This window comes from Colossoma macropomum, unplaced genomic scaffold (genome assembly GCF_904425465.1).
Source record: "Colossoma macropomum unplaced genomic scaffold, Colossoma_macropomum, whole genome shotgun sequence".
In the NCBI taxonomy this organism is placed as follows: Eukaryota; Metazoa; Chordata; class Actinopteri; order Characiformes; family Serrasalmidae; genus Colossoma; species Colossoma macropomum.
In genome coordinates, this window is record NW_023494788.1 from 26,601,920 (window position 1) to 26,625,240 (window position 23,321).

General features: G+C 39.1%; 2 protein-coding genes and 1 non-coding gene across 4 annotated transcripts in view; 1 reads left to right on the top strand and 2 right to left on the bottom strand.

The window, feature by feature from the left end:
* Nucleotides 1-6,726, bottom strand: part of elf1 (E74-like ETS transcription factor 1) — a 51,268-nt gene extending 44,542 nt beyond the window's left edge. For both annotated transcript variants that reach the window (XM_036568936.1, XM_036568932.1), the window contains exon 1: nucleotides 6,452-6,726. The gene's annotated coding sequence lies outside the window, so the exon portion shown is untranslated. The remainder of the gene's footprint in view (nucleotides 1-6,451) is intronic.
* A 546-nt stretch (nucleotides 6,727-7,272) lies between these two features.
* trnae-uuc lies at nucleotides 7,273-7,344 on the bottom strand. The gene has a single exon. It is a non-coding gene; the product is annotated as a tRNA-Glu (tRNA).
* Nucleotides 7,345-8,297: 953 nt separating this feature from the next.
* taf7 (TAF7 RNA polymerase II, TATA box binding protein (TBP)-associated factor) lies at nucleotides 8,298-17,330 on the top strand. Its single transcript, XM_036568938.1, has 13 exons — nucleotides 8,298-8,465; nucleotides 8,726-8,795; nucleotides 9,151-9,227; nucleotides 11,277-11,355; nucleotides 11,716-11,849; nucleotides 12,074-12,197; nucleotides 12,355-12,413; nucleotides 12,891-12,963; nucleotides 13,271-13,381; nucleotides 14,148-14,342; nucleotides 16,022-16,134; nucleotides 16,808-16,867; nucleotides 17,164-17,330. Exons 2-13 carry the CDS (start codon nucleotides 8,777-8,779, stop codon nucleotides 17,206-17,208), a joined length of 1,089 nt encoding a protein of 362 aa, XP_036424831.1. The 5' UTR covers nucleotides 8,298-8,465; nucleotides 8,726-8,776; the 3' UTR covers nucleotides 17,209-17,330.
* The last annotated feature ends 5,991 nt before the right edge of the window (nucleotides 17,331-23,321 follow it).

A 23,321-nucleotide genomic window follows, 5' to 3' on the forward strand; every position in this document is an offset into this window, starting at 1 on the left:
GTACAAATGTATGTCATTAACATTTCACAAGATAGTTTCCTTTGGGATACTGTTTAGTCGTAAAGCTGCCTGGCTTCAGTCCTGTGAGAGACGGACTGTGACATCCTCCGGTTGACTTCACTAACAAAGGGTTAGCTGATTGCTAGATGAAAAGTACAAAGAAATATGCCTGTACTGGAGCCTGGGGTAAAATAACAGGAAGTTCAACTAATGTAAAAACTAAACTATAGTCAGCCTTGACTAATAATCCTGAGAGGATGAGGTAATAGTAGGTATGGTATAGATACGCAATCGGTCTATCGTCACAAAAGCATGAGTAGGTGGTGGGTCGATGGAAACTGTGTTAAGATGCTGAGTCACTGCCTCCATGGCTCACTACTGTGATAAACGGACTGTGGCTTTGGACAGGTAAACAAAGACACTCCCTCGGTGTGTGCTTAATACTTCAAATTAAATATATGATTTAGAAATACACAGCGGTAAACGTACAGGCAGAAATCTACTGTCTTCCTTAAATATGTTTTGGTATTCCAACCACGATCATGTTTTGTGTTTCAGTTACCTAGTTCATCCTGTAGTATCATAATTAATACATATTTGCTTACTGCTGTCTTTATTGGCTTTGCAGACCTGAGATGTGATGTTCAGTGCATGGTGTGGTTGTTAAATTGTGCTAAACTGTTGTCAAATCAGACAGCTTGGGTGCACATTAAAGTAGGGTGACGATCTCTATATTAGAAATACATGAATGAGGAAACAACAGTACAAATACAGTAATCAACTAGATTTCAAAATTTATTTTACAATGTTGATTCATGTTTGGGCCAGACCACCACTTCAGGAGATGTTTTCCTGAGCCAACTGATTATGCCTACATGATTTAAATGTCTTTTTTGAGCATTTATAACTCACAGTTTTCCAAATGGTCAACTAGATGTAAGCAATATATATAATATATAAGAAAAATATTCTAGATTAAAAAAAAATTAATTTGATTTCAGAAAATAATCTATATCCTTTTATCTCCCTATTGAGATCCAGTAACTCCTAAAAGTTGTGTAAACAGGTCCATCATTTATCCAGGAATCTTTACAAGGTTTAAACTCCAAACGTTAAAGGATATCATTGCTGTCAGGACAACCTTCTATCTCCAAACTTTACAGGAGATGGACAAAACCTTCTTAACTGTAAATGGAAGTTTATGTAATATTTTCAAGCCATTCTGAACCATTTATATTGGTCCATTCATCAGTAAATTTTCAGACAGAGCAAAGGTCAGCTGCCATTTACAAATACTGTAAAATAAATAAATAAATAAATTATGTTAATTTATATTAAATGACAAAAAAATGGAGATTCAAGGTTTTGTTCCAAACTCACAAACTGATGTATATGTACATCTGCTGATGATATTTTAATGTGTGATATGCAACCGTTCTCACACCCTGGTGTTCTGTGCAAGTGAAAGAAGAGCAGTGAGAGAGAAAGGGGGGGTGGAGAAAAGGAGAGAGAGAGAGAGAGGGAAAGAAAGAGAAAAAGAGAGAGGGGGGGAGAGAGAGAGAGAGAGAGAGAGAGAGAGAGAGAGAGAGAGAGAGAGAGAGAGAGAGAGAGAGAGAGAGAGAGAGAGAGAGCCCAGTGGAAATGAAGGCCCTGTTGAATTATGAACCACTGGGTCTGTGCAGGTGATCTAGTGTTCAGCTCAAACCTCCATGTTATCATGTTACATTCTTAGCCATTCCTTTGCACCTGCACACAGGTGCAGATAAGGAGTCTGAGGAATCACAAAGAACACAACAAGTACTGAAACAATCAGCAAAGTTGCAAAGAATGAGAGATTAAGAATAATATTGTCAATGACCCATTTAAGATGTCAACACACTTAATAAACAACTCTTTAAATGAACATTTGAGATATTATCACAAACCAGTTGCCATCCAAGTGATGTCAATGAATCCCAAAGCATCCTCCAACTGCAGTTTGGAAATCTCCACAATGATCAAATCAAAGAGACTGCCTGGTTTGGATCTCTAATTATAGAGGCTTGGGCAAAAACAGAAACAGCATGGCTGCTGCTCATTATCTCCAGAAAGTCAGGGCAAGAAGGGGTTGATAATAATTGTAGGCTACTACCTAAAAGACACTAACCTCCAGTCCTCACAAAAGTCAAGCCATTAAACATTAAACAAAAAAAGCAAGGCCAACATTCCAACCAGTCCAGATCACACCTCTTTCTATAGTGTATCAGCTCCCACTCTTTTGGACAAAGGTGCAGTCTATTGCAGCTAGTGACACTTGACACTGTTTAGCCTACATAACCAGATTCTCCATCACTCAAAAGTCTTGTTTATCTCAGACAAGGCCTTTGTCAACACTTATCATAGACCTCTGCTTAAATATAAAACAGAGAGCAGGTTAAGAAAACACAGTTATTTGGAATTTCGGCTAGTCCAAACTACCAGTTGCCTCTCTGAAGCTGCAAACACTGGAGAGCATTACGCAAGATGAAAACCTAATGGATCGATCCATTTAAATAATTTAAAAGGCCTGAGCATAAACTAACAAAGCTAATAAAGAGGGAAAAAAAGCCTGATAATGCTGTTATGTTTCACACACTGCCTGGGTACAGAACACCTGACTTACAAGCCAATTCACACTTTCACTGAAAGGACTTACAATGCTGTCACATTTTACACATATGCCTGTACCCTCAAGCTTAAGTCAGCTACATCGCTGAATCTCAGGCGCCTCCTTAAGAGATCATCTTAAGCACTCAATATGCTCCAAAGCATTTGATCTGACATGATCATGGGTCTTTTCATATAAACAAGCCTTGTTCAAAATCATTAAAATGGGTGTTTATTTATCACAAAGTTTAATTTGAGTAGCTATAAAAGGAAATGTATGAAAACAAACCTTTCTTATCTAAATTGAGCTTAGAAAATCTAGCATACGGTGCAGTGGGTGACATACAAAATTATAATAAAAAACTTGATTTATATGTCTGTTATGATGAAAATGTAAGATTTCCCCATAGAGAACATATGAACTATTATAAGTCAGCACAGATCTTTGTCTTTTTAATATTTTACTACATAAAATATAGCAACTGAATTGAAATGTATTATGCATCTAAATAATAATGTACTTAATACAACTATTATATCATTATATTGTTGAATTATCATCAAACAAGGTTTTTGCACATTGTCTAGGTCTATTATAGGGTTCTCTTACTCTTATGGAGCCTCTAGGCCTATGTAGTTAACACACTTGAACAAAGAGCACATTTTCTCCAGGCCTCTATTATATTAGCCATCAGTTAGAAAGAGTGTCTCCTGTAAAAACAGCTGCCGAGCTCTTTATGTCTCCCATCAGTTGCAACAAAGCACATCAAGGCTGCATAGCGAAGCCTAAAAAAGCAATAATGCCTCTGATAAAACAGGTCCATAATGTACCCAATAAAGAGAGAAGGCTCTGGTCACTACCACCTTGATATGTATATACTATCCTTGGCCAGCTTTTGCAAAAGCAATGTAGCATTCAAACAATCTTAAAAGAGATATTAATAATCACGTTGTGTTGTGGTTGTGGAAGAACAAACACAGGTCACTGTATGTAACTTATCTTGAACTAATCTTTGCTTTCTAAAAAGCCCAGTCATTTGAGTGTGGGTATAAACATAAAATAAGCCCCCCCCCTCGCTGACAACTTTACTCTGATAGGATGCACCCTTATGCTTAGTTTGTATCACTGTCGAGTTTCGGCGTAAGATCATAAATGAGAGAGCGCAGAAGAGAGCGAGGGCTGAAACAGTTTTAAATTTCAATAAACTACTTCAAATTTGATTTTTACATATACACTGAAATCATTACATCCTTATTTGGCCATGTAACATCTCAGGTCAAAAACGCACTATAAGAGTAGCACTCAAATAAGTACAGGTAACAAAGACTAGGTAGGACATGAGAATTCTAGAAAGAAGTAGGCTTTAGTTCAATGTGTGAAAAAGCCATTATACGCACCAGGGAACTGTTGCTAGCTCCATCTTAGTATCAAAGAAACATTTAAGTCACTTGTTTGAATATTTGAACATGACATCGCTGATGGCAGGCCCCGCCTGTGGCAAATTCCTGTCACAACAGCAGGTGAACTCCAAACGGCATGGTGTTACAAGTGGAATTTCCCTAATCTGTGAGGTCCTACAGGCTACAGCCTCACTGGAACTCAAGTGACAAAGCTCCATGTGTTGACACAAAGAAACTAGGAACTAGACAAAAGTTCCCACACTTTTCAGAAGAACTCATGTCAACATGGAATCTTTTTTTTTTTTGCAGAAATGGAACAACTGACTCCTGAACGAGTCACTAACAAGGCCACTTTTGTTCAAGACAGTTAAACAACAACACATGCTGAGATAAATCAGAGAGTGGAAAAAGTTAGAAAGTTGCAGCCAGGCTACAGCGTAAGCCTCTTCACCTTTATAATGATGCAACACTGAAAGATGACAAATAATGTCACATCCTCTCTCTCATGTTTTGTTCACATGACAAATCATATGCTTATATATGAACAATGCCACCTTGTGGATGTTATAGTCCATCTCACTCAAAAAGGGTTTTGAGCATTTTAGGTTTTATTTATTTAAAGGCTACTACTGTACATACCAAACAATCACAGAACCTCAGTTATATTGTAATGAGACTTTACCCCCTAAAAGTGCTTCTTTCTAACTGACTCCAGATGTCTAACCCACATGTCATGTGTCTGTGAAAGTGAGTCATCTCATGTTGCCGATGCCCTGGTGATGCAGTTCCTGGATGGAGAGTTTATAAAGACAAATGTCTTCAAATGAGCAGACAAATCAATAGCGAGCCCATTAGCTCATATCTTATGCGATTTCCAAACCATCAGGCCAAGGCTGCGACGCTGAGGATGAGCACAGTAGAGTGCAATGAGTCAGGGTCTTCTACTGTCTGCTAACACTTCTCAGCTCCTCAGTTTGCTCTCTGCTGACGGTGATATCATGGTCACACCACCCTGAGTACAAGGGAATTCCAGTTGCCCTATTGACAGAAGCTTCCCATTCTCATCTGGCGACATCATAATCCTGCGCCTGATCTAATGAAAGGCGGCCAGTCCCTCAGAATTTCTTTGTGCAGATAAGTCCCTCTGGCAATGTAGTTCAAAGGCAGGACAGGGTCACTGCACATAACTGTGGCAGTGCACACAAAGTGCCAGCAAGATGAAGGGGTTAAATGCACTGAGGGCACCTTTTTTTCCAAGGAAAAGACCAAGTTTGCATTGGGTTAGAGAGCAGCTACACTGCTGAGGGTATATTTAGAGCCTCTTACTGAGGATAATTGGTTTCAGAAGACTGAAATTTCCAGCTATCTCAGGGCCTCTGGGATGTAGAGGAGGGGGCTTGCAGTAATGGGAGGGCTCCATCAGAACCAGCTGATATCCTTTCTGGACAGGCTGTGCTGAGTAATACCAAAAACTCCCATCGCAAGGCAGCATAAAACTATTTCTGCTCCTCCCAACGACCGGCCAAATGAGATACTTCATCTTGCATGTCCCAAAAGGCCAGCATCCTAGCCCAAAAAAATGTAAACATCTGGCAAACATTTGGACAGTTAACAGATGGGCTAAGCATCGACGCTCTTAGGAAAACTCTCAACAACAACAGTGGCCATATCACCTTAAATCAGTTTACATAATGCCTATTTTATTAACTGTTAATATCTCCAAGTAGATTTAACAGTTTTCTTTACTACACGGTGGTACTACTTACTTACTACAAACAGAAGTCAAAACAAGAAAGGCGAGTTGAGTCAAACAGAAAGGCAAATCAGGTTTTAATGAAGTGAACCTGAATATTTATCAGAAATAAACAGTAAGCAGTGTTTATTCATAATGCTGAACACTACAATCTGAAAAGTGGCGCTTAAAGAACCGTGAAGCCCCCACTGTTTCCTAAAGGCTCTTGTGTGAGTCTGAGACAACGGACCCTCACAGTAAACGGCTCACTGAGTCACATGCTCTCCATCATGTTGGTACAGCTAAGTGCAGAGTTATGCTATGGTGCTAATAGTGGGTCGTTCTAGCCTGTGGGTTGCTCTGATTAAAAGCGCAGTCACTGAGAGAACAACAATGTAAGTCTTTTACTCAGTGGTTTAATGAATGCGATCATATGGCACTAATTCAAAGATTGTTCCAGCTCAAAATGTCATAATTATCTTAGCCTGTACAAATGCATCTTCATATAACTGCACGTTAAAAAGAACACAGTCGCGGTGTACAGCTATGTATGTCTGTGAAACTATTTCGGTTGTGCGTACACAGCCCGCTTTAAAAGCTTAACGGTTATTCAATGATACAGCCATTCGTGTTAGAAGTGCGACGTTTTAACTCGCTTTGCGATTGAATTGTATGGAAAAAAGAATAACTTACCGTAATTCGTGACGCTTGTTCTTGTAAGAAGTTGAATGTCAGTTGAAGTCTCGCATGCTTGTGATGTAAATGCTATGCCCACTTCAATGGAACTACTCCTTTTGACATTCTCCACGGTCTCTTGTATCCTTTGTGCGGTTTGGGAAAAGTCCTCTCAGGGCTGTGTTAGTCTGCTCATTTAGTTACTTTCTCACAGACCGCGTCAGCCAGCGCAGCTTTCTGGCTGCGTTTGTGTCTCGTGTCTGCCGTAAGGTCCCACTGTTTTCGCTGGAACTGGAAGGCGGCGTGTGGGGAATTCCTAGCAGTCACATTTTCCCTCGAAACTGATTGGACAACATTGGCTCAGGGAAAAAGATTCGGTATACCACACATAGACCGAGTCTTAAGGTAGCAGGTACTGAATGAAAATGTGAAAGAAATAAATTCCTCGAAAAGTGAAATAATACGTCAAGTCGTCACTCTTCAACGCACCGATAGTTTATACCAATCTGTTTGGCAGCAGTCTACAAGAAAGTCATCAAAGAGTCCTATTTTAACGTTTTTCCTTCTAAAAGTGCAGTTAATCATATTTTCATAAATACATCAAACTTGTATCATCACATGAGCACCTCATTAAATGAAAATAATGCCCCTCCCATATCTGACGGCTGGCTGCTGTTTTGGAGCTCGTCAGTTCAGTGCAGTTTTAATGACAGTAAAATTGCGAGCATTCTACTTTCACAGACCGGCTCTCTTATTTGATTCAGCTGTTTAACTACACCTATTTATTTAGTTAATTAAGATCCACGCCATGTCTAACACGAACAGAAGCAAAACGTTCATTCCCATACCGGGAGTCGAACCCGGGCCGCCTGGGTGAAAACCAGGAATCCTAACCGCTAGACCATATGGGAGCTTAACCAGCGTTCAGTCTTGTCATTTTTTGTACATGTACCTCGCCTCATATGTAAGTTATTTTCTTTCATTGTAGCGGGCATGTTTCAGCCAAATCATTCGAAAAGGAAGCAAAACGATCTGTCTGACATAAGAAAAAAAGAGAGCCGAGTGTTGTAACCTAGTTAGCTAACCTAGTTAACTAGCCAGCTTGCGTCCATCTAATCTGCTGTGCTCCGCTTTATAAACTTCCTCTTCGATTGAGTTAATTCTTCTAATTCATTTTTTACATGACATATAGGTACATGTTGTTTTTAAACATACATATACATAATTATGGCATTTGTTGATTAGACATAAACCGCACATTCAACTCTGTAAAATACGTTGGTCGATATTTTCTAACTTAATAGCGAGATATTTTGATGGCTTTGCTAGCTAAATCGCATGGCTAGTGAGCAGATAAGAAAAACTAAAACAAATGATCTATCGAAACAAATGATCTATCCATGCTCTGTACACTAGTAAATAACATTTCATTTAGTGTTCGAATTTTCTGACTAAATGAATTAGCTTGCATTGTACAACCGATCCAGTTCGCTAACTTACAGAGACGTGTATCTTGGGTCTAACACTGACCTCAGATCAGACCTATAAGCCGCGCCCCCTAGTGTTTACTTAGCGCCTGACTCGTGGAGAAATAAATAAACAGTGAATATGACAACTTTACCTATTTCATTTCTTTTAATTTTTTCCCAAGACAGCAGTGGCTCCATATTCCTTGAAAAACATATATATATGTGTGTATATAATACACACACATACTTGATTGGAATATTTAGGGAAAAAAATATATTAAAAAAAAAACAATTCAAATACTTAAAACAGACGAAAATGAATTACAGAAGAACGCAAAAAGTAGCCTCAAGCCCGTACCGGCAGATGGCAGTATGGTAACCAGAGTTGAGATAGCGCCATGGTGCAACACCAACGAGTAACTTGAATGTTTTACTGAAGAAAAAGCGATTTTGTCCGTCCGCCTTGGTAGCTACCAACTGGCTATCTGTGGAGATTAAGATGTCATCCGTTCTGGCTAATGGTTCTTTATAGTTCCCTACTTCCGTGGATGCTCATGTTTTGTGTAAGTGAAAGTGTTCATGCCGTGCAAATTTCTGTAACTTGCTCACTTTGTATTACACACACAAGCTAGCTAGCTAATGTTGTTAGCTCGATACACTGTTGAGGTAGCTGAGTAACCGTTAGATTATATTACATCTTTGTAATAACTGCAGGCGGGGTTGTGTTGGTGGTTTTGAATTTGTTTGCTATTTACTAGCTTTCTAACTTAAAGGCTAAAGCTACAAACAATAAATTCGCTAACGGCTCTCTTTCTGTTTTCAGGAGGTAGAAATCATCACCTGATATCACGTACAGAAACATAACAAGATCAAGATGACCTCTAAAGCGAAAGGTAAGTTAACTAATGCGAGGTAGCTAGATGCACAATAGTTGGGTGACCATATTTTAGTTTTCAAAAAAGGGGACCCATGTGGGCAAGAGGGCGGCACGAGGCAGACTGCAGAAAGCAAATGTCAACATGAAAGCAACGCCAAATCACAGAGTGTTTTTAGAAAGTAATTTTAGAAAGTATGGAAGCTGTTTCGAAGGCACACTGTGGCCCCACTCTCTAACTGTATGTTAGTATACTGTAAGGTGTTTCTGTTAAATCCACCCCCTCTGTCTCCCAGGTGATAGCCACCTGTAGTGATGGTTTTAATCAAGTCTGTATATGCATGTTTTCCAAACACTTTTGTTTCTTTTTGTAGTCGGAAAAGTTGGTTCCAAAAGTAAGGAGGATGCTCCTCATGAGCTGGAGAGTCAATTTATTCTGCGGCTTCCTCAGGTGAGCATTGTTTTCCCCAGAATAAATACATTCAGCACATATTTTATTGGATTTCACGTGTGCCCTCTTGATTTATGCCCACTAAAATTCAAATTCCCTTTTGCTTGTTCATAATTCACATTCACATTAATTATAAACATCTTGAATCTTTGTTTGCAGTTGTAATTCTAATTAAATTATGGCCTTGAAGTAGACTTGGGCACTATAAACTCATGTAGATATCTAATGGCAGCCACGTGATAGGAGCGTTGTAGACCATTCACGCTGGGCTCTTATAAGTACCGTAGACAGTTGCATTTGCTTTTATTTTAGTACCAGAACAATGACAATTAGGGATGCACAATAAAAAAAAATGTCTTTGGAAAAATGTTTAGATTTCGCAAATATTTTAAACCGATATTTGATGGCGCGTTTATTGATGACAGTTAAGGTCTTTATAGACTGAGCGTGATTATTTGTGTCTTAGTAAATTAATTTTAATACATATATAAATGATGATATCTTGTGCATTATTTGCAGTTTTACAGATGGTGAAAAAAGCCTTTTGACAGCTGTCAAATGGATTCTTTTGTCTTTGGCTTAGTCATATGTGGAGCTAGCATGTCCAAAGCTGTTCTAATGTCAGAGTTCTGTGTAAAAGAGCTAATAAACTTGCTGAATCAGGAGGTACAACTTTTTGTGCATTTTTCCCTTTTCTAAATAAGAAATATCTAAGTATGTCTGTGTCACTCAAAGATATTCTGCCTGTTCATTTGTTTCCTTCACAGCACAAACAAAGCAGCGAAGTAAAATAAAATTGCATCATGTCAGTTCTATAGTTTTAATGCAAAAAAAACTTCTGTATATTCTGCATTTTCATGTTGTTTATTTGTGTCTTAGGTGGTGTGTAATGGCCTTTACTGTGTTCAGATGTTCTGCATGTGCATATGTTGAAATGCTAAGCCAGGAGAATCGACCAAATGCCAAATTCTACTTTTGTAACATTATTATTATTATTATTATTATTTTATTTTTATTTTTTTTGATATACTTTCCAGGCACTTACCTTGAATTTAACATGCATTAAACTAAAGGATAATTCGTAAACTAAAAATTTTCCCTAGCCCTTGCCTAATCCCAATCCTAACCTCAATCCATAACCTAATCCTAAATCATGTCCTAATCCTAACCTTAGACTACAGCCTAACTCTAACATTGACATTAATCTAAAACCAAAATCTTACTCTCACCTTGGTCCAAAACGGAACCCTGATCCTAATTATAACTTTAACCTTATTGCTGTTGAAAAATCAATTGAGTTTCACCAGCGAGCTTGTGACATGAATGGCTAGATATTATCTGATAACAATCTATTGCAGGCTATCCAATTAAAAGGGGCACCCCACATTTTATAAACGTTTATATATCAGCACATATGTACATGGAAACTATCAAATATTGGCCTACATTTCCCATATTGGTGCATCTCTGATGACAATGCTTGTTACAAATTTTGTCTCAAGTTTGAGGTTGAGCTGTCGAAAGTAATTGACTGCAGGTTAGATTATGGTTTTTGAATTTGAGTTCAAGTGTCAACTAACACTCAAGTGTGTTGTGCTTTCAGTAATGTTTTTTCCCCCCATACTCACAGTCATGTTAAATAGGAGAACTGAAAAAAGTCATTCTAAAATAATAAACCATGGAGAAATGTTAAGAAATAAAAGGTGACATTAGCACATTTATGTTTGTACACTCATGGATTCTCATGTTCATCTTTTGGTCTTTAATTAAACCCATTTGAGTATACAGATAACTTTGACTTGCCTCAAGAATCTAAATGCCTAAATGATAGTCCTGTTGAGACTCATTTGAGACATGAGACAGGTATTTGTTCACCGACAATCTGAGGTACCCTGGATAATAAATAAGGTAATTATTCGGGGTCTGACACTGCAGCCTTCAACTATACTGAGTTCCAGTGTCCTGTTGTTTATCTTTTTTGAACTGAATATCTGCTTTACAACATGATGGGAGCTATTACTAACGCTGACTAAATGCTTCTCCCTTTAGGAGTATGCCTCCACAGTGAGACAGATTGCTCAGTCTGGCAGCATGAATCTTAAAGACAGACTCACTATAGAGTTGCATGGTAGGTGCACAAAATCAAAAATGATTCAGAGGAAGACTTATATGAGAGAAGCGTAGCAATGAACATATGACTCTGATCTTGTTGACTTGTCCTGATTATTTTTAGTTTTTATTGATGAATTTAACTACCATTACCACAGTAATTGTTGCTATTGCATTGAACATAAGCAACAAACTGAAATTTCTTATTCATATCATGTTTTCATGTTTGCATATTTAAATTTTTTGTAAGTTAAGTGTTAAGTTTTACCCACAGCTTTCCTTAATTTGATGTGTTATTTACAGATTACTGTTTCATTAATCATTTTAGCTATTTTCTTTGTGATGGTAACACTAACCCTGTTTGTTTCCTAATGTGTAGCCGATGGCCGCCACGGGATTGTAAGAGTGGATCGTGTCCCTTTAGCTTGTAAATTAGTAGATTTGCCCTGCATCCTGGAGTCTTTAAAAACAGTTGACAAGAAGACCTTTTATAAGACTGCTGACGTCTGTCAGGTAACATCAGCTAGTCCTAAGGGAAGAGCTTGTGCAGTGGTGCAGGCAGTGTCTTGACATAGATAAGCTGAAAGTATTGATCTTAACATTCCGTGCCTTGCAGTATTGTGTAACTAATGATATAAATAAGGAAGAGCAAGCTTACAAAAGATAAGTTATTCATGGCAGAATATGTCCAGCAGGCTTAATTAGTCTGAACACTTTTTTGTATTCCCTGCGGGTAGATGTTAGTCTGCACTCTTGATGGAGACCTCTACCCCCCTCTAGAGGAGCCCACTGGCACTACAGACTCCAAAAGCAAGAAAAAGGACAAGGACAAAGACAAGAAGTTCATCTGGAACCACGGCAGTAAGTCTTTCCTTTCTTTCCCCGTACTGGAATGTGCTGATTAAGGTTATGTAGTCGCTCCAGACAGTGCTAACGCATCAGAAGCCATGAGGTTGAAGCGTCATCTGTCAGTGATGGATTGAACTCATTTAATATCCAATTATGCTTCTCTCTCCAGTTACCTGCCCTCTAAAGAACACGAGAAAGAGGCGATTCAGAAAGACTGCGAAGAAGAAGGTAACCTCGTTTCATTTCCCCTTGACTGTTTCTCCCATTTTATCTCTCTTCCCCCTCTTTCTTTTACTTTTGTTCTGATGATTCTGCAGTCTTTCCTCTGTCCCAATCAAACAACAAATTTACATTTCTTGAGTGGAAAAGTAAGAAAGAAAAATGGATTGATGCTAAAACTGCAGTTTACATATAAATAAAGTTTTCTGGCTTCATTTGTCCCTCAGCAGTGCACATAAGCAATTTTACAAGGTGCTTTGACGGAAGTGACAGTGAGCAAGTTAGAGTGAAGTTCCTACTCTGCCTCCTGAATAAATCACCTTTAAGGTGAAGCTAGCTATTGATTTGGCTCCCCCTTTTAATCACTAATGTGCTTTCTGGCATGCAGCCAGCCGTTGCTTTTAGTGGTTTACTCTGTGGGGGTGTGGGTGGGTGTTTACAGAAAGTATTCCCTGCAGCTGAACTCTAATCTGCTTTATCTTGCAGTACATTGAGTCTCCTGATGTAGAGAAAGAGGTAAAGAGGCTCCTGAGCACAGACTCTGAGGCCGTCAGTGTCCGTATCCTTTCAAGTGCCCCTTTTATGTGTTTTTCACTTCCACATGTTCACAGCTGTCATGACTAGACCGAATCAGTTGTGGCTTTGTTTATACCTCCCCATCATCCTTATCACCTTTGTTGCATTGCAGTGGATTCAGTTGAAAGTAGTGTGGTGCACAGTCCTGCCACCAGGTGTCAGAGTTGCTCTGTAAACTTTAGGTACACAATGACAGTAGGGCTGTGCTGAGGGCCAGCGTGAATATATGCTGATGTTGGGCTTGCCTGCATTGTGCATGGCTTATGTGTTTACCTTGACTTGGCTATCAGGATGGGAGGTGATTGCTGAGGATGAGACCAAAGAAGCAGATAATAATCTGTCTCTCTCCAATCTGGACTCCTCACCTGGAGTCTCTGGCCACAAAAGCCATGGCTCATCAGGTAATAGAAACTTCCAAAATGACACAACCGTACATTAGTTTTTTTTTGATCCACAATACTACGCAAATTGGCCATTTTGCCACCTAATTATGTCCAGTCTAGGAGCAGCAAATTGTTGCCTGCAGATCATCGCTGACCGAGGCAGTGAGGGGGTTAAGTGCCTTGCCAATGGGCACAGCCAGAACCACCTAATCTTAGGACTTCTTACCACTAGAGTTCCATTTACTCATTCTTTTTTTCTTTTTTTTCTTTTTAAAGATTAAAACAACCTGATTGCAATAAATTTTGTCAGACTGTCAAAGTCAGTCTGAAATCCCTGTCTAAAGTGATTTGTCTTTTAATTAGGGCTGAAAGAAGACTCATCTTGATGAGTCAGACCAATAAGAAGCAACCAAAAACCTATGTGCTGTGGCATCACAACCACAGTTAACTGGCAGCCTGGTGCACTAGATTCAGTATTCAAGCTTTAAGCCATTTTATAGATTAAGGTCAAGGTTTTCAATGAATGTAAAGTAATCACAGTTCGCTATACCAACATTCGTTAGAAAATCACAATTGGATATTTTCTCGATGTTTTGCAGCTCTGCTTTTAATATATAATGACTCACTTTCATCCCACATTGTCCTCAGGTTGACTGCTGTGTTATGTGGATGTGTCCTTAATCCCAATCCTGAGGATTCCCAAAAGTTCAAGAAACCCTATTCTTGTGCTACATTTATTCACAGTGAGGTCAGACACACACTCCTCTTTGTCTTTCTCATCCAGCTCCGCGTGATGAACTTCGGGAGATTTTTAACGATATCAGCAGCAGCAGCGAAGACGAGGAAGATGAAGGTGACCGGCACGAGGATGAAGACCTAAATATTGTGGACACGGAAGACGACATGGTCGGTCAGATCAATGAGAAGCTCAGTGAGTCTGATGGAGGAAGAGACGAGAATGACAGAAACAACCAAATCGGTAGGATGACTGCTCATACGTAGCACATCAGTCGTGAGACTAGAACCTGGTTAAAAGGGAACAGTTTGGCAAACAATGCACAAAAGTATGGGAAAAATTCAGGCTGCAAATTTGCTGCCATAGCTATACACATATGTGTGTGTGTGTGTGTGTGTGTGTGTGTGTGTGTGTGTGTGTGTGTGTTTAAACATTTTTATAGATAGTTTTCTTCTCATGTTGCAATATAAATTAAACAAGTTGTGCTACTGATGTGGGTGCACATCATAAAATGCAGAGCCACTTCGTTCTTCATAAGATTCCTTGACATTACCTCTGTGCTAGAGTAACCACTGCAGTAGTATGTAAAATGATTTGATATATATGTCTCTTTCATATTGTTAAATCATCATCCACTGTTGGTGGTCATTGCTCGCCTGATCTGACCCTAGCCAGTCAGACTAGAAAGAAAAAGGAAAACAGGACTGATGATAAGTGTACAAAAATATCCAAGGAAACAGTTAGTTGCTTTCATAAAATTTCACAACTAGGGCGGCAAAAAACAAATATTATGATAGTTGATTATTCATGTGAATTATTCAATTAATAATTGATTAATCTGCATAAATGGGTCTTGTCAATGTACAGTGTGTTAGAGAGTGTCAGAAACGGCATAATTACGTTTATTTCAGATTGCGTAACAACTCATTGTGGTTTGAAGCAAGTGTGTGATGATTATCGTACAGTCTGCATGGTGTTAATTGCTGGAAATAAGTTTCCATTACCAGCTATGTTGGCCTCGTACTTCCAGTGCAGAACCAAAGTAAGCAAATTTTAGACACCAAACATGTACTGTCTGGGTGAGTAAATTTGGAGCAAGGGAAATTCTCTGAACTGTTCCTTTAAAAGCAGCACTCCATCATAGTATACGATCAGGGGCCAGACAGAGCCCTGCTGACCTACACTAATGATTTGGCTGATGAGGGGGCAGCTGTATGTGGGTCAGGTGCCTCTAGTGCACATCTGTTAGGGCACATCGCCCAGCAGTGAGTGACAGGTCCGTTCCCTCTTCAGTCTCCATCCGTCCAGCTGGACACCTGACAGCACCCTGACAGCTCTCTGCTCCACCGCTGGCACACATCATCATACTCACACCCTCACAGTCAAAGTGTAGCTCTGTCAGCCGCATTGCTCACAGCTCTGCTCTAACACCATCTGCAGTCATTTCATATTTCACTCGCACTAGGCATATAAAGACTCTCTTTCCATTTTTCACTAGCTTTGTCAGTTTTAGATTAACTTATATGCCTTCTCAGGAATGAAGTTCAGGATTTGTAATAATGTTGAAGCACGCCTTGGGCTATTTCCCTTCGCAGTTTTTCAGCATTTGCAACAATATTAAGCACCTATGTATTTATATCACATCTATTCTAAGAGGGAGCGTGAAAAAAAAAAAAACTTGAAACGGTTGATGGATGGGAAATTTCAGGGAAAATGTCAATGCTGTCTGCTGTCAGTTGAAAATTCTCCCATGACTGTAGGCATGTTTTCCTGGTGTGAACTGTGTGTGGGCTCTCCAAGCTTCAGAAAGCTTGTATGTGTACGTGAAGCTGATCGGATTGGCCGTAGATGCTGCGTGAGTGGCACATCACTGTGTAGAGGTTCTGACGCTTGCACTAAAACTCTCTGCTGTGCATCCACAGTGATGGAGTTCCAGGTGCAGATCAACAGTGTCAAGGCCAAGCTACAGGAGACGCGCGCCCGTAAGAAGCAGCAAGAGGATTTGATCATGAAGGTGGAGAATCAGGCTCTAAAGGTGAGAATTACACAAGCAACACCGTGCTTAGTGATACTGGCATCATTGCACATAAGCACACATCCCAAAGTGGAGATTTTTTGTGCAGTGTAACCATTTAAACTAGTTTGAATAAAACTCAAATACCTTAACTGCAGGCAACTCCTGGGCCATCTTTTTTTCTCTTCAAAGCATAAATATTGCATTTTTGTTATCAGCCCTTTCTGCATAACTAAAAAAAAAGCTTAAATTAACTGCTCTGCCAACTGCTCCTTTGGGAGAACTTAGAGGCTGTGAAACATGGTGGGACGTGTGTGGTTTTACAGTGTCATTTCAGTTTTGGCTCGTACGCTGCGCCGGCTGACTCAGTCCTTGGCCATCGCAATCAGAAGGGACAGGGAAAGGTCATGCTCATCAAATCAGCCCTTTCACTACGACTTGTAACAGCAGTCAGACAGAACTGTATATAAAGGACCTCTGGCACATGCAAATGGCCAACATCACAACCAGGGACCTTCAGATGAATCTGATATCTGTGTTTGCGTTTCCTCTGTAGCCCTCTTTGTATTTTTCTCTCTATCTGTCAGACTCTAGGTTGCTCCTTCTCACTCTTTCTCTTAACTCCCTTCCCCCCAATCTCTCTCTCTCTCTCTCTCTCTCTCTCTCTCTCTCTCTCTCTCTCTCTCTCTCTCAGAATCGCTTTCAGGCACTGCTGAACGACATTATCCATCAAGAGGAGCGAGAGATGGAGCAGGTATGTTCCACAAAGCCCACATATGCGGTCATCATATTTTTAGCCAGTACTGATGCACTGCAACCAAACTTAATTTTCTTGATCTATGCTGAGCAAGCTGAACAACTGTATTTTGTGCTCACTCAAACCCTGACCTCTGCCCTACACCAGCCTCTCTGGTGTTTGTTTACGCTTGAACTGATACATGTACCAAAAAAGCTAATAATGTTGGAAGTCTCATTAATCATCCTCCACTTAGTCCATAATTACAGTGCCACTGCTAGCCATCAATCACCTCTCATTTCCTGCTCCAACAGCTGGCCTCCCTGCAAGAGCAGCTGGACTCCTTGATCGAGAAATGACCACCAGAGGGCAGCGCAATGTCTGACTAGTTTGGCATCCACTGCTAAATGAAGAACAATGTTTTTTTTTTTTTAACTTTTAAATAAATCCACTTTAAACAATAAAAGTGGTATAGGAACCATTTGGTTTTCTGTGTGTTATAGGGTGAGTTCAGCAAAATGAGCCATCAGGTAAAGTTGGAAGAATAAGCTTCATGAACTGTTTCTGTTGGAATGAAATTTAACTGTCATGAATAGTTACCCCAGCTGTGCTCGTCATTCAGTATTTGATTTTAGTAGACGTAATTGTTTTGGGTGTGACCATAATTTGGGATCAGCCTGATTTACACCAAACAGTGGTTGGTGGAGCAACAAATCAGAATACTTTTGAAGAAAACATGAAGTTCTTAGTTTGATTTAATCTTCATTTGGATTTTTTAAAAGAAGATTGGTTGGCCAATGAAAAACTATATATTATTATATAAAACTATATATTATTCCAAAATGATTTATTCCATTTATGATTTATTTGACAAACTGGGTTTAAAATACTGTCCCACTTTTGCTAATCAAGCTAGGCAGTGGGACATATTTAACAGCCACTGTAGTATACTATGATCATTTATTTACACACTTCTAATAGCTAACATGTAATTACCTCTGTGTAGCAGTTATTAATGTATTTAAGTAAGGGTGTTTCATAATTATGTACATTATATGGACAAAAGTATTTGGACACCTGACGTCACACCTATATGAGCTTGCTTGGCATCTAATTCCAAAACCCTGAGCATTAATATAGAGTTGCCTCTTTTCAGTATGACCAGTTCTACTGCCAGTATTTATTTATGGTGGTTGCATGGCTATGTGTTTGATTTTATAAACCTGTTAGCAATGAGTGTGGCGGAAAACACCTAAACTAATTAGGAGTCTTCTTAGGTAAGAACAGAATCTGTGCACCCTCAAGAGCACTAAGGTGCAAACAATTCTGCAGTTTAAAACACCATGAATCTGACAGAGACTTTTCTTAGGGTCTTTTTCAAGAACAAATTTAAGAAAAAGTACAAGTACAAATAGTTAAAACTCTTTGAGTTGTCTGAACTTTCTTTCATTGCATCACTAAAGTACTGTGTAGATGTTTAGGTAGGTGGCTTGTGTCAAATGGTTTTCTAGTAGAACAGTGCCCAGAGCATCACACTGCCTCCTGTTTGACAGTGACTCCAGACATTGAATCCTACTTCCCCAGGTAAAAGTACATCAGTACTTGATTGTATCTATACTTACAGTGGGGTGCGAAAGTTTGGGCAGCCTTGTTAATTTTCCTGATTTACCTTTATAAATCATTGATTGTCTGGATAAAAAAATTCCGTGAAATATATCATATAGGGGACAAACACAGTGATATTTGAGAAGTGAAATGAAGTTTATATGATTTACAGAAAGTGTGCAATAATTGGTTAAACAAAAGTAGGCAGGTGCATAAATTTGGGCACTGTTGTCATTTTATTGATTTCAAAACCTTTAGAACTAATTTTTGGTAAGTTCAGTGACCCTTGACCTCCATACACAGGTGACTCCAATTATGAGAAAGGGTATTTAAGGGGGGCAATTGTAAGTTTTTCTCCTCTTTGCATCTTCTCTGAAGAGTCGCAGCATGGGAGTCTCAAAACAACTTTCAAATGACCTGAAAACAAAGATTGTTCACCGTCATGGTTTAGGGGAAAGATAGAGAAAGCTATCTCAGAGATTTCAGCTTTCAGTCTCCACTGTGAGAAACATTGTGAGAAAATGGAAGACCACAGGCACAGTTCAAGGCTCTAAGTGGCAAACCAAGAAAAATCTCGAATAAACAGAAGCGAAGGATGTTGAGAACAGTTAGAGTCAACCCACAGACCAGCACCAAAGACCTACAACATGATCTTGCTGCTGATGGAGTCACTGTGCATCGTTCAACTATTCGGCGCACTTTACACAAGGAGATGCTGTATGGGAGAGTGATGCAGAGGAAGCCTTTTCTCCGCCCACATCACAAACAGAGCCGCTTGAGGTATGCTAAAGCACATTTGGACAAGCCAGCTTCATTTTGGAATAAGGTGCTGTGGACTGATGAAACTAAAATAGAGTTATTTGGGCATAATAAGGGTCGTTATGCATGGAGGAAAAAGAACACAGCACTCCAAGAAAAACACCTGCTACCTACAGTAAAATTTGGTGGTGGTTCCATCATGCTGTGGGGCTGTGTGGCCAGTACAGGGACTGGGAATCTTGTTAAAGTTGAGGGACGCATGGATTCCAATCAATATCAGCAGATTCTGGAGATCAACATCCAGGAATCAGTGACAAAGCTGAAGCTGCGCGGGGGCTGGATCTTCCAACAAGACAACGACCCTAAACACTGCTCAAAATCTACTAAGGAGGAACTGCAGAGGAACAAGTACAACGTTCTGGAATGGCCATCTCAGTCCCCAGACCTGAATATTATTGAAAATCTGTGATGTCACTTAAAGAGAGCTGTCCATGCTCGGAAACCATCAAACCTGAATGAACTAGAGATGTTTTGTAAAGAAGAATGGTCTAAAATACCTTCAGCCACAATCCAGACTCTCATTAGAAGCTATAGGAAGCATTTAGAGGCTGTTATTTCTGCGAAAGGAGGATCTACTAAATATTGAGTTAAGGTTTTTTTTTTGGTGCCCAAATTTATGCACCTGCCTAATTTTGTTTAGACAATTATTGCACACTTTCTGTAATTCATATAAACTTCGTTTCACTTCTCAAGTATCACTGTGTTTGTCCCCTATATGATATATTTAACGGAATTTTTTTATCCAAACAATCAATGATTTATAAAGGTAAATCAGGAAAATTAACAAGGCTGCCCAAACTTTCGCACCCCACTGTACTTCCCATTGCACACCTTTGATATTTCTTGCAGATTATTTTAGTACTATTTTGTGTTTATATATATATTACATCTTTTAGTATTTTTATTTTGTTGAGTTTAATTTTATGTTGACAACTGCACCAAGAGAAATTCCTTGTGCCTCTACTACTTTGCGAATTCTAATTCTGAAATGGCTCACGTGTACCCGGCCATCCACAAGATAAAAAAAAAAATGGAACACACCAGGCAACTCCAAGGTACAGTTCCTAAAGCTAAAGGCTGAGTCGACTGATAAATCAACGTGATGATCAGTTATTAATCTCAATGTTACTAAGTGCTGCTAAAGCCTGAGTAGACTGATAAATTAATCTCAGTGTTCCTGAGCTCTGCTAAAACATGAGTAGGCTGATAAATCAATGTAATGAGTTATTAATCTCAGTGCTACTGAGCCCTTTTGAGGGAAGTCTGACTCCTGCTAGGGGGGATTGTGGCAGACGGTGAGAACTTGATTTGAGAATGATCAGAATTTTTCTTGAAATGTATTGGCAGAACAATTACAGAAAGAAAACTGCCAACCAGTAACAACTCATGAATTCATTCTGTATTCTAAATGTATTCTGAATTCTCACTACTTTTCCAAATTATTTTGCCCAACCCTGTCCATAGTTCTCACAGGAGCACTGTCAAGTATAGTCTGCCAAAGGCAGCCTCCAGTGCTAACGTTACTGATGTAGCAGGCATCAGTGGTGAGTTTTGCTTGTAAATGATACTTCAGACTCAAAGCACTTTAGTGATGAACAAATTCACCATGGCAATAGCTGGAAATGACTTTTTTTATCAAGAGAACCATGGACAGAACTTGCCATGTAAAACCCGTATTTGAATAAAACAGCAGTTAAATTCTGGCACCTGTAACTGCTGCACCATTTAAGATGGAACAAAAATTTTGAATAGGAAGTTGGTGAATAGCACTTTAGCTTAATTAAACTACACATAGTTTAAAGGGTCAAAATAGGAAAATACATGAATGCTGTTAAATTATAGTGATATTAACCACTTTTTGTGTTAATGTGTTAATAACATGTAAATGATGCATTAACTTTGACACCAATAGTTTAAAAACATTTACTTCAGCCAAACGTGTGTTACTGTCTGTAAAAAATGTAGTTAATGTGAGCGAGTTAGAAGATCAGAGGTTTGGTTCTGGATTTGTCCTCGGTGCCCACATGCACTGCATTCAAATTCACCACCACCACAATGGTATAAATTTAATGAATGACTGATTAGACAAACTGCAAGTAATACTGGGCTTTCTGTAGGAGAGGGTTGGAAGTGGTTATGAGAATGCACTGAAATACATAAAACCACTAATTACTGTATTTAAGCTGTATTTATACTAATATTAGTGTTTTTCTTAACAGTACCTTGATAAATAGCTTTTCAAATTTAATTTGCTCAAAGAAGTTTGCACAGTACTGTACACGACAGACATTCCTAACCAAAGTGACTTACTTTTTTAATCAAACTACAGAGGTAGGTAATGTAGAATTAGGAGTTTTGCCCAATTGGTGTAGCAGGGTGTGCTTGCCTGGACAGGAAACTGAGATGTAGTGTGACATTATAAAAACAGGCCAGGTGAGTGTTGATATTTGTACATTATAGAGCTTTGAACTTTGCATGGTGCCTTTAGATTTTTATAAAAAGGCAGTATGCTATCTAATAATGCGACATCAACAAAAAAAAAAAAAATCATGCATCTGTCTTAACTCAGGGTGATAAATTGGCACAGAAATTTGGAATGACTTCAATTGAGATTCTTCAACAAATTTATCTTCTTCATTTAAAAGCTGCACTTAAGTTTGGCTTACAAACTTAAGTTGAGGAATTGCATAAAACTTGCAGAAGAACATTCTGTAATGTGGGTTGTGCTGCGGTCCCCTTCTCCAAGCAGATTAATCTGAACTGCTCTTTTTTATAACTCAGGGAAAGGTATGGATATGCTACCTACTTCACCACAGATAACTGATAGCTAACTAGTACTAGAAATTGACAGAGAATAACGGCTTTGTTTATCAAACAATAGAGGATGAACTCTGAAGCAATAAAAGACAATGTTTTTAGCACAGTAATTGGCTAATATTAGTGAATTAACCAGCTAACGTTAGCTATACAGCTAAAACAACTTCACAATTATAAGGGTACAGGGTGTCGCTCTCCCTTTTAGCTTTATGCTAAAAGGGAGATGTTCTACCGTAGCGCAGGTTTATAAATAGCTCCCTACATGAAACATCTAGGTAGGATATTGTTATAGCTTAAATCTCCTTATATAAAAAAGTAATAAAAATAAAAAAACACGAGCATTAATACTGCAAAGCTCAGGTAATTCGGCAGCTTCTTGTTCAAATTTTCTTGTTCCACCTTAAATGGTGCAGCAGCTAATATAACTCCTCAGGCACCAGAATTGCTGCACCATTTAAGATGGAACAGGATCCTGTTCAGTTCAAACAAGAAGATGGCGAATGATCTTATCATAAAATGTTCCCAGCATTAACATATTAATTAGAATATTCTGATAACCTAAATCACCAGGGGGAAGTGTCAATATTAGCCTGCGTCTGCGCTGAATTCACATTAAAAGCATTTAAAACACTGAGTTACACTGTACCAATGATATGCGCACGCTCGGTAGGGCTACTGCGTTTATTTGCTCCGACCGTGGGTGACGCCGCAGAGCACAACAGGACTTGCCGTTCCGATGTCTGCATATTCGGCGATATCTCTTTTTCCTTTAACTAACTTGCAGCACTGTGAGCAACGTTACTCAAGTAAACAGCCCATATGGAGTCAGACCTTCTTTTTGTGTCTGGGCGTGTGACGTCAATACTTAGAGACGTAGGATGTGGTCTGAAAACCTCCCGCCAAATCCAACTTTGCTGAATTCAGCCTACTTTAAAGGGTCAATCAACCATTTACACATGAATAAATGGAAACAGCATTACTTAGAGAATAATATGTAGACTGTTAAGAACAGCAGGTGTAAAATATCAGATGGCAACAAAAATGTTTCTATTTTATCTTAAAAACATCTGTTTATCAGTAGTCATGTAATACTGTCATCACTCAGGTTGAAGCTGAAGCTCTTCTGAGGCTCTTCTGACATTTGTAGTTTAGGTAGTGTTAACTGACTGAAGATTTACCCTCCCAGCAGCCATTAACTCTCTAGTTGCCCTGACAATTGGCACCCAATTCT

Excerpts from the sequence above, each read along its gene's own strand:
- taf7 (XM_036568938.1), top strand. Across the intron at positions 11,850-12,073 it reads AGACTGCTGACGTCTGTCAG|ATGTTAGTCTGCACTCTTGA; the intron begins GTAACATCAGCT and ends CCCTGCGGGTAG. Across the intron at positions 12,414-12,890 it reads GAAAGACTGCGAAGAAGAAG|TACATTGAGTCTCCTGATGT; the intron begins GTAACCTCGTTT and ends TTTATCTTGCAG.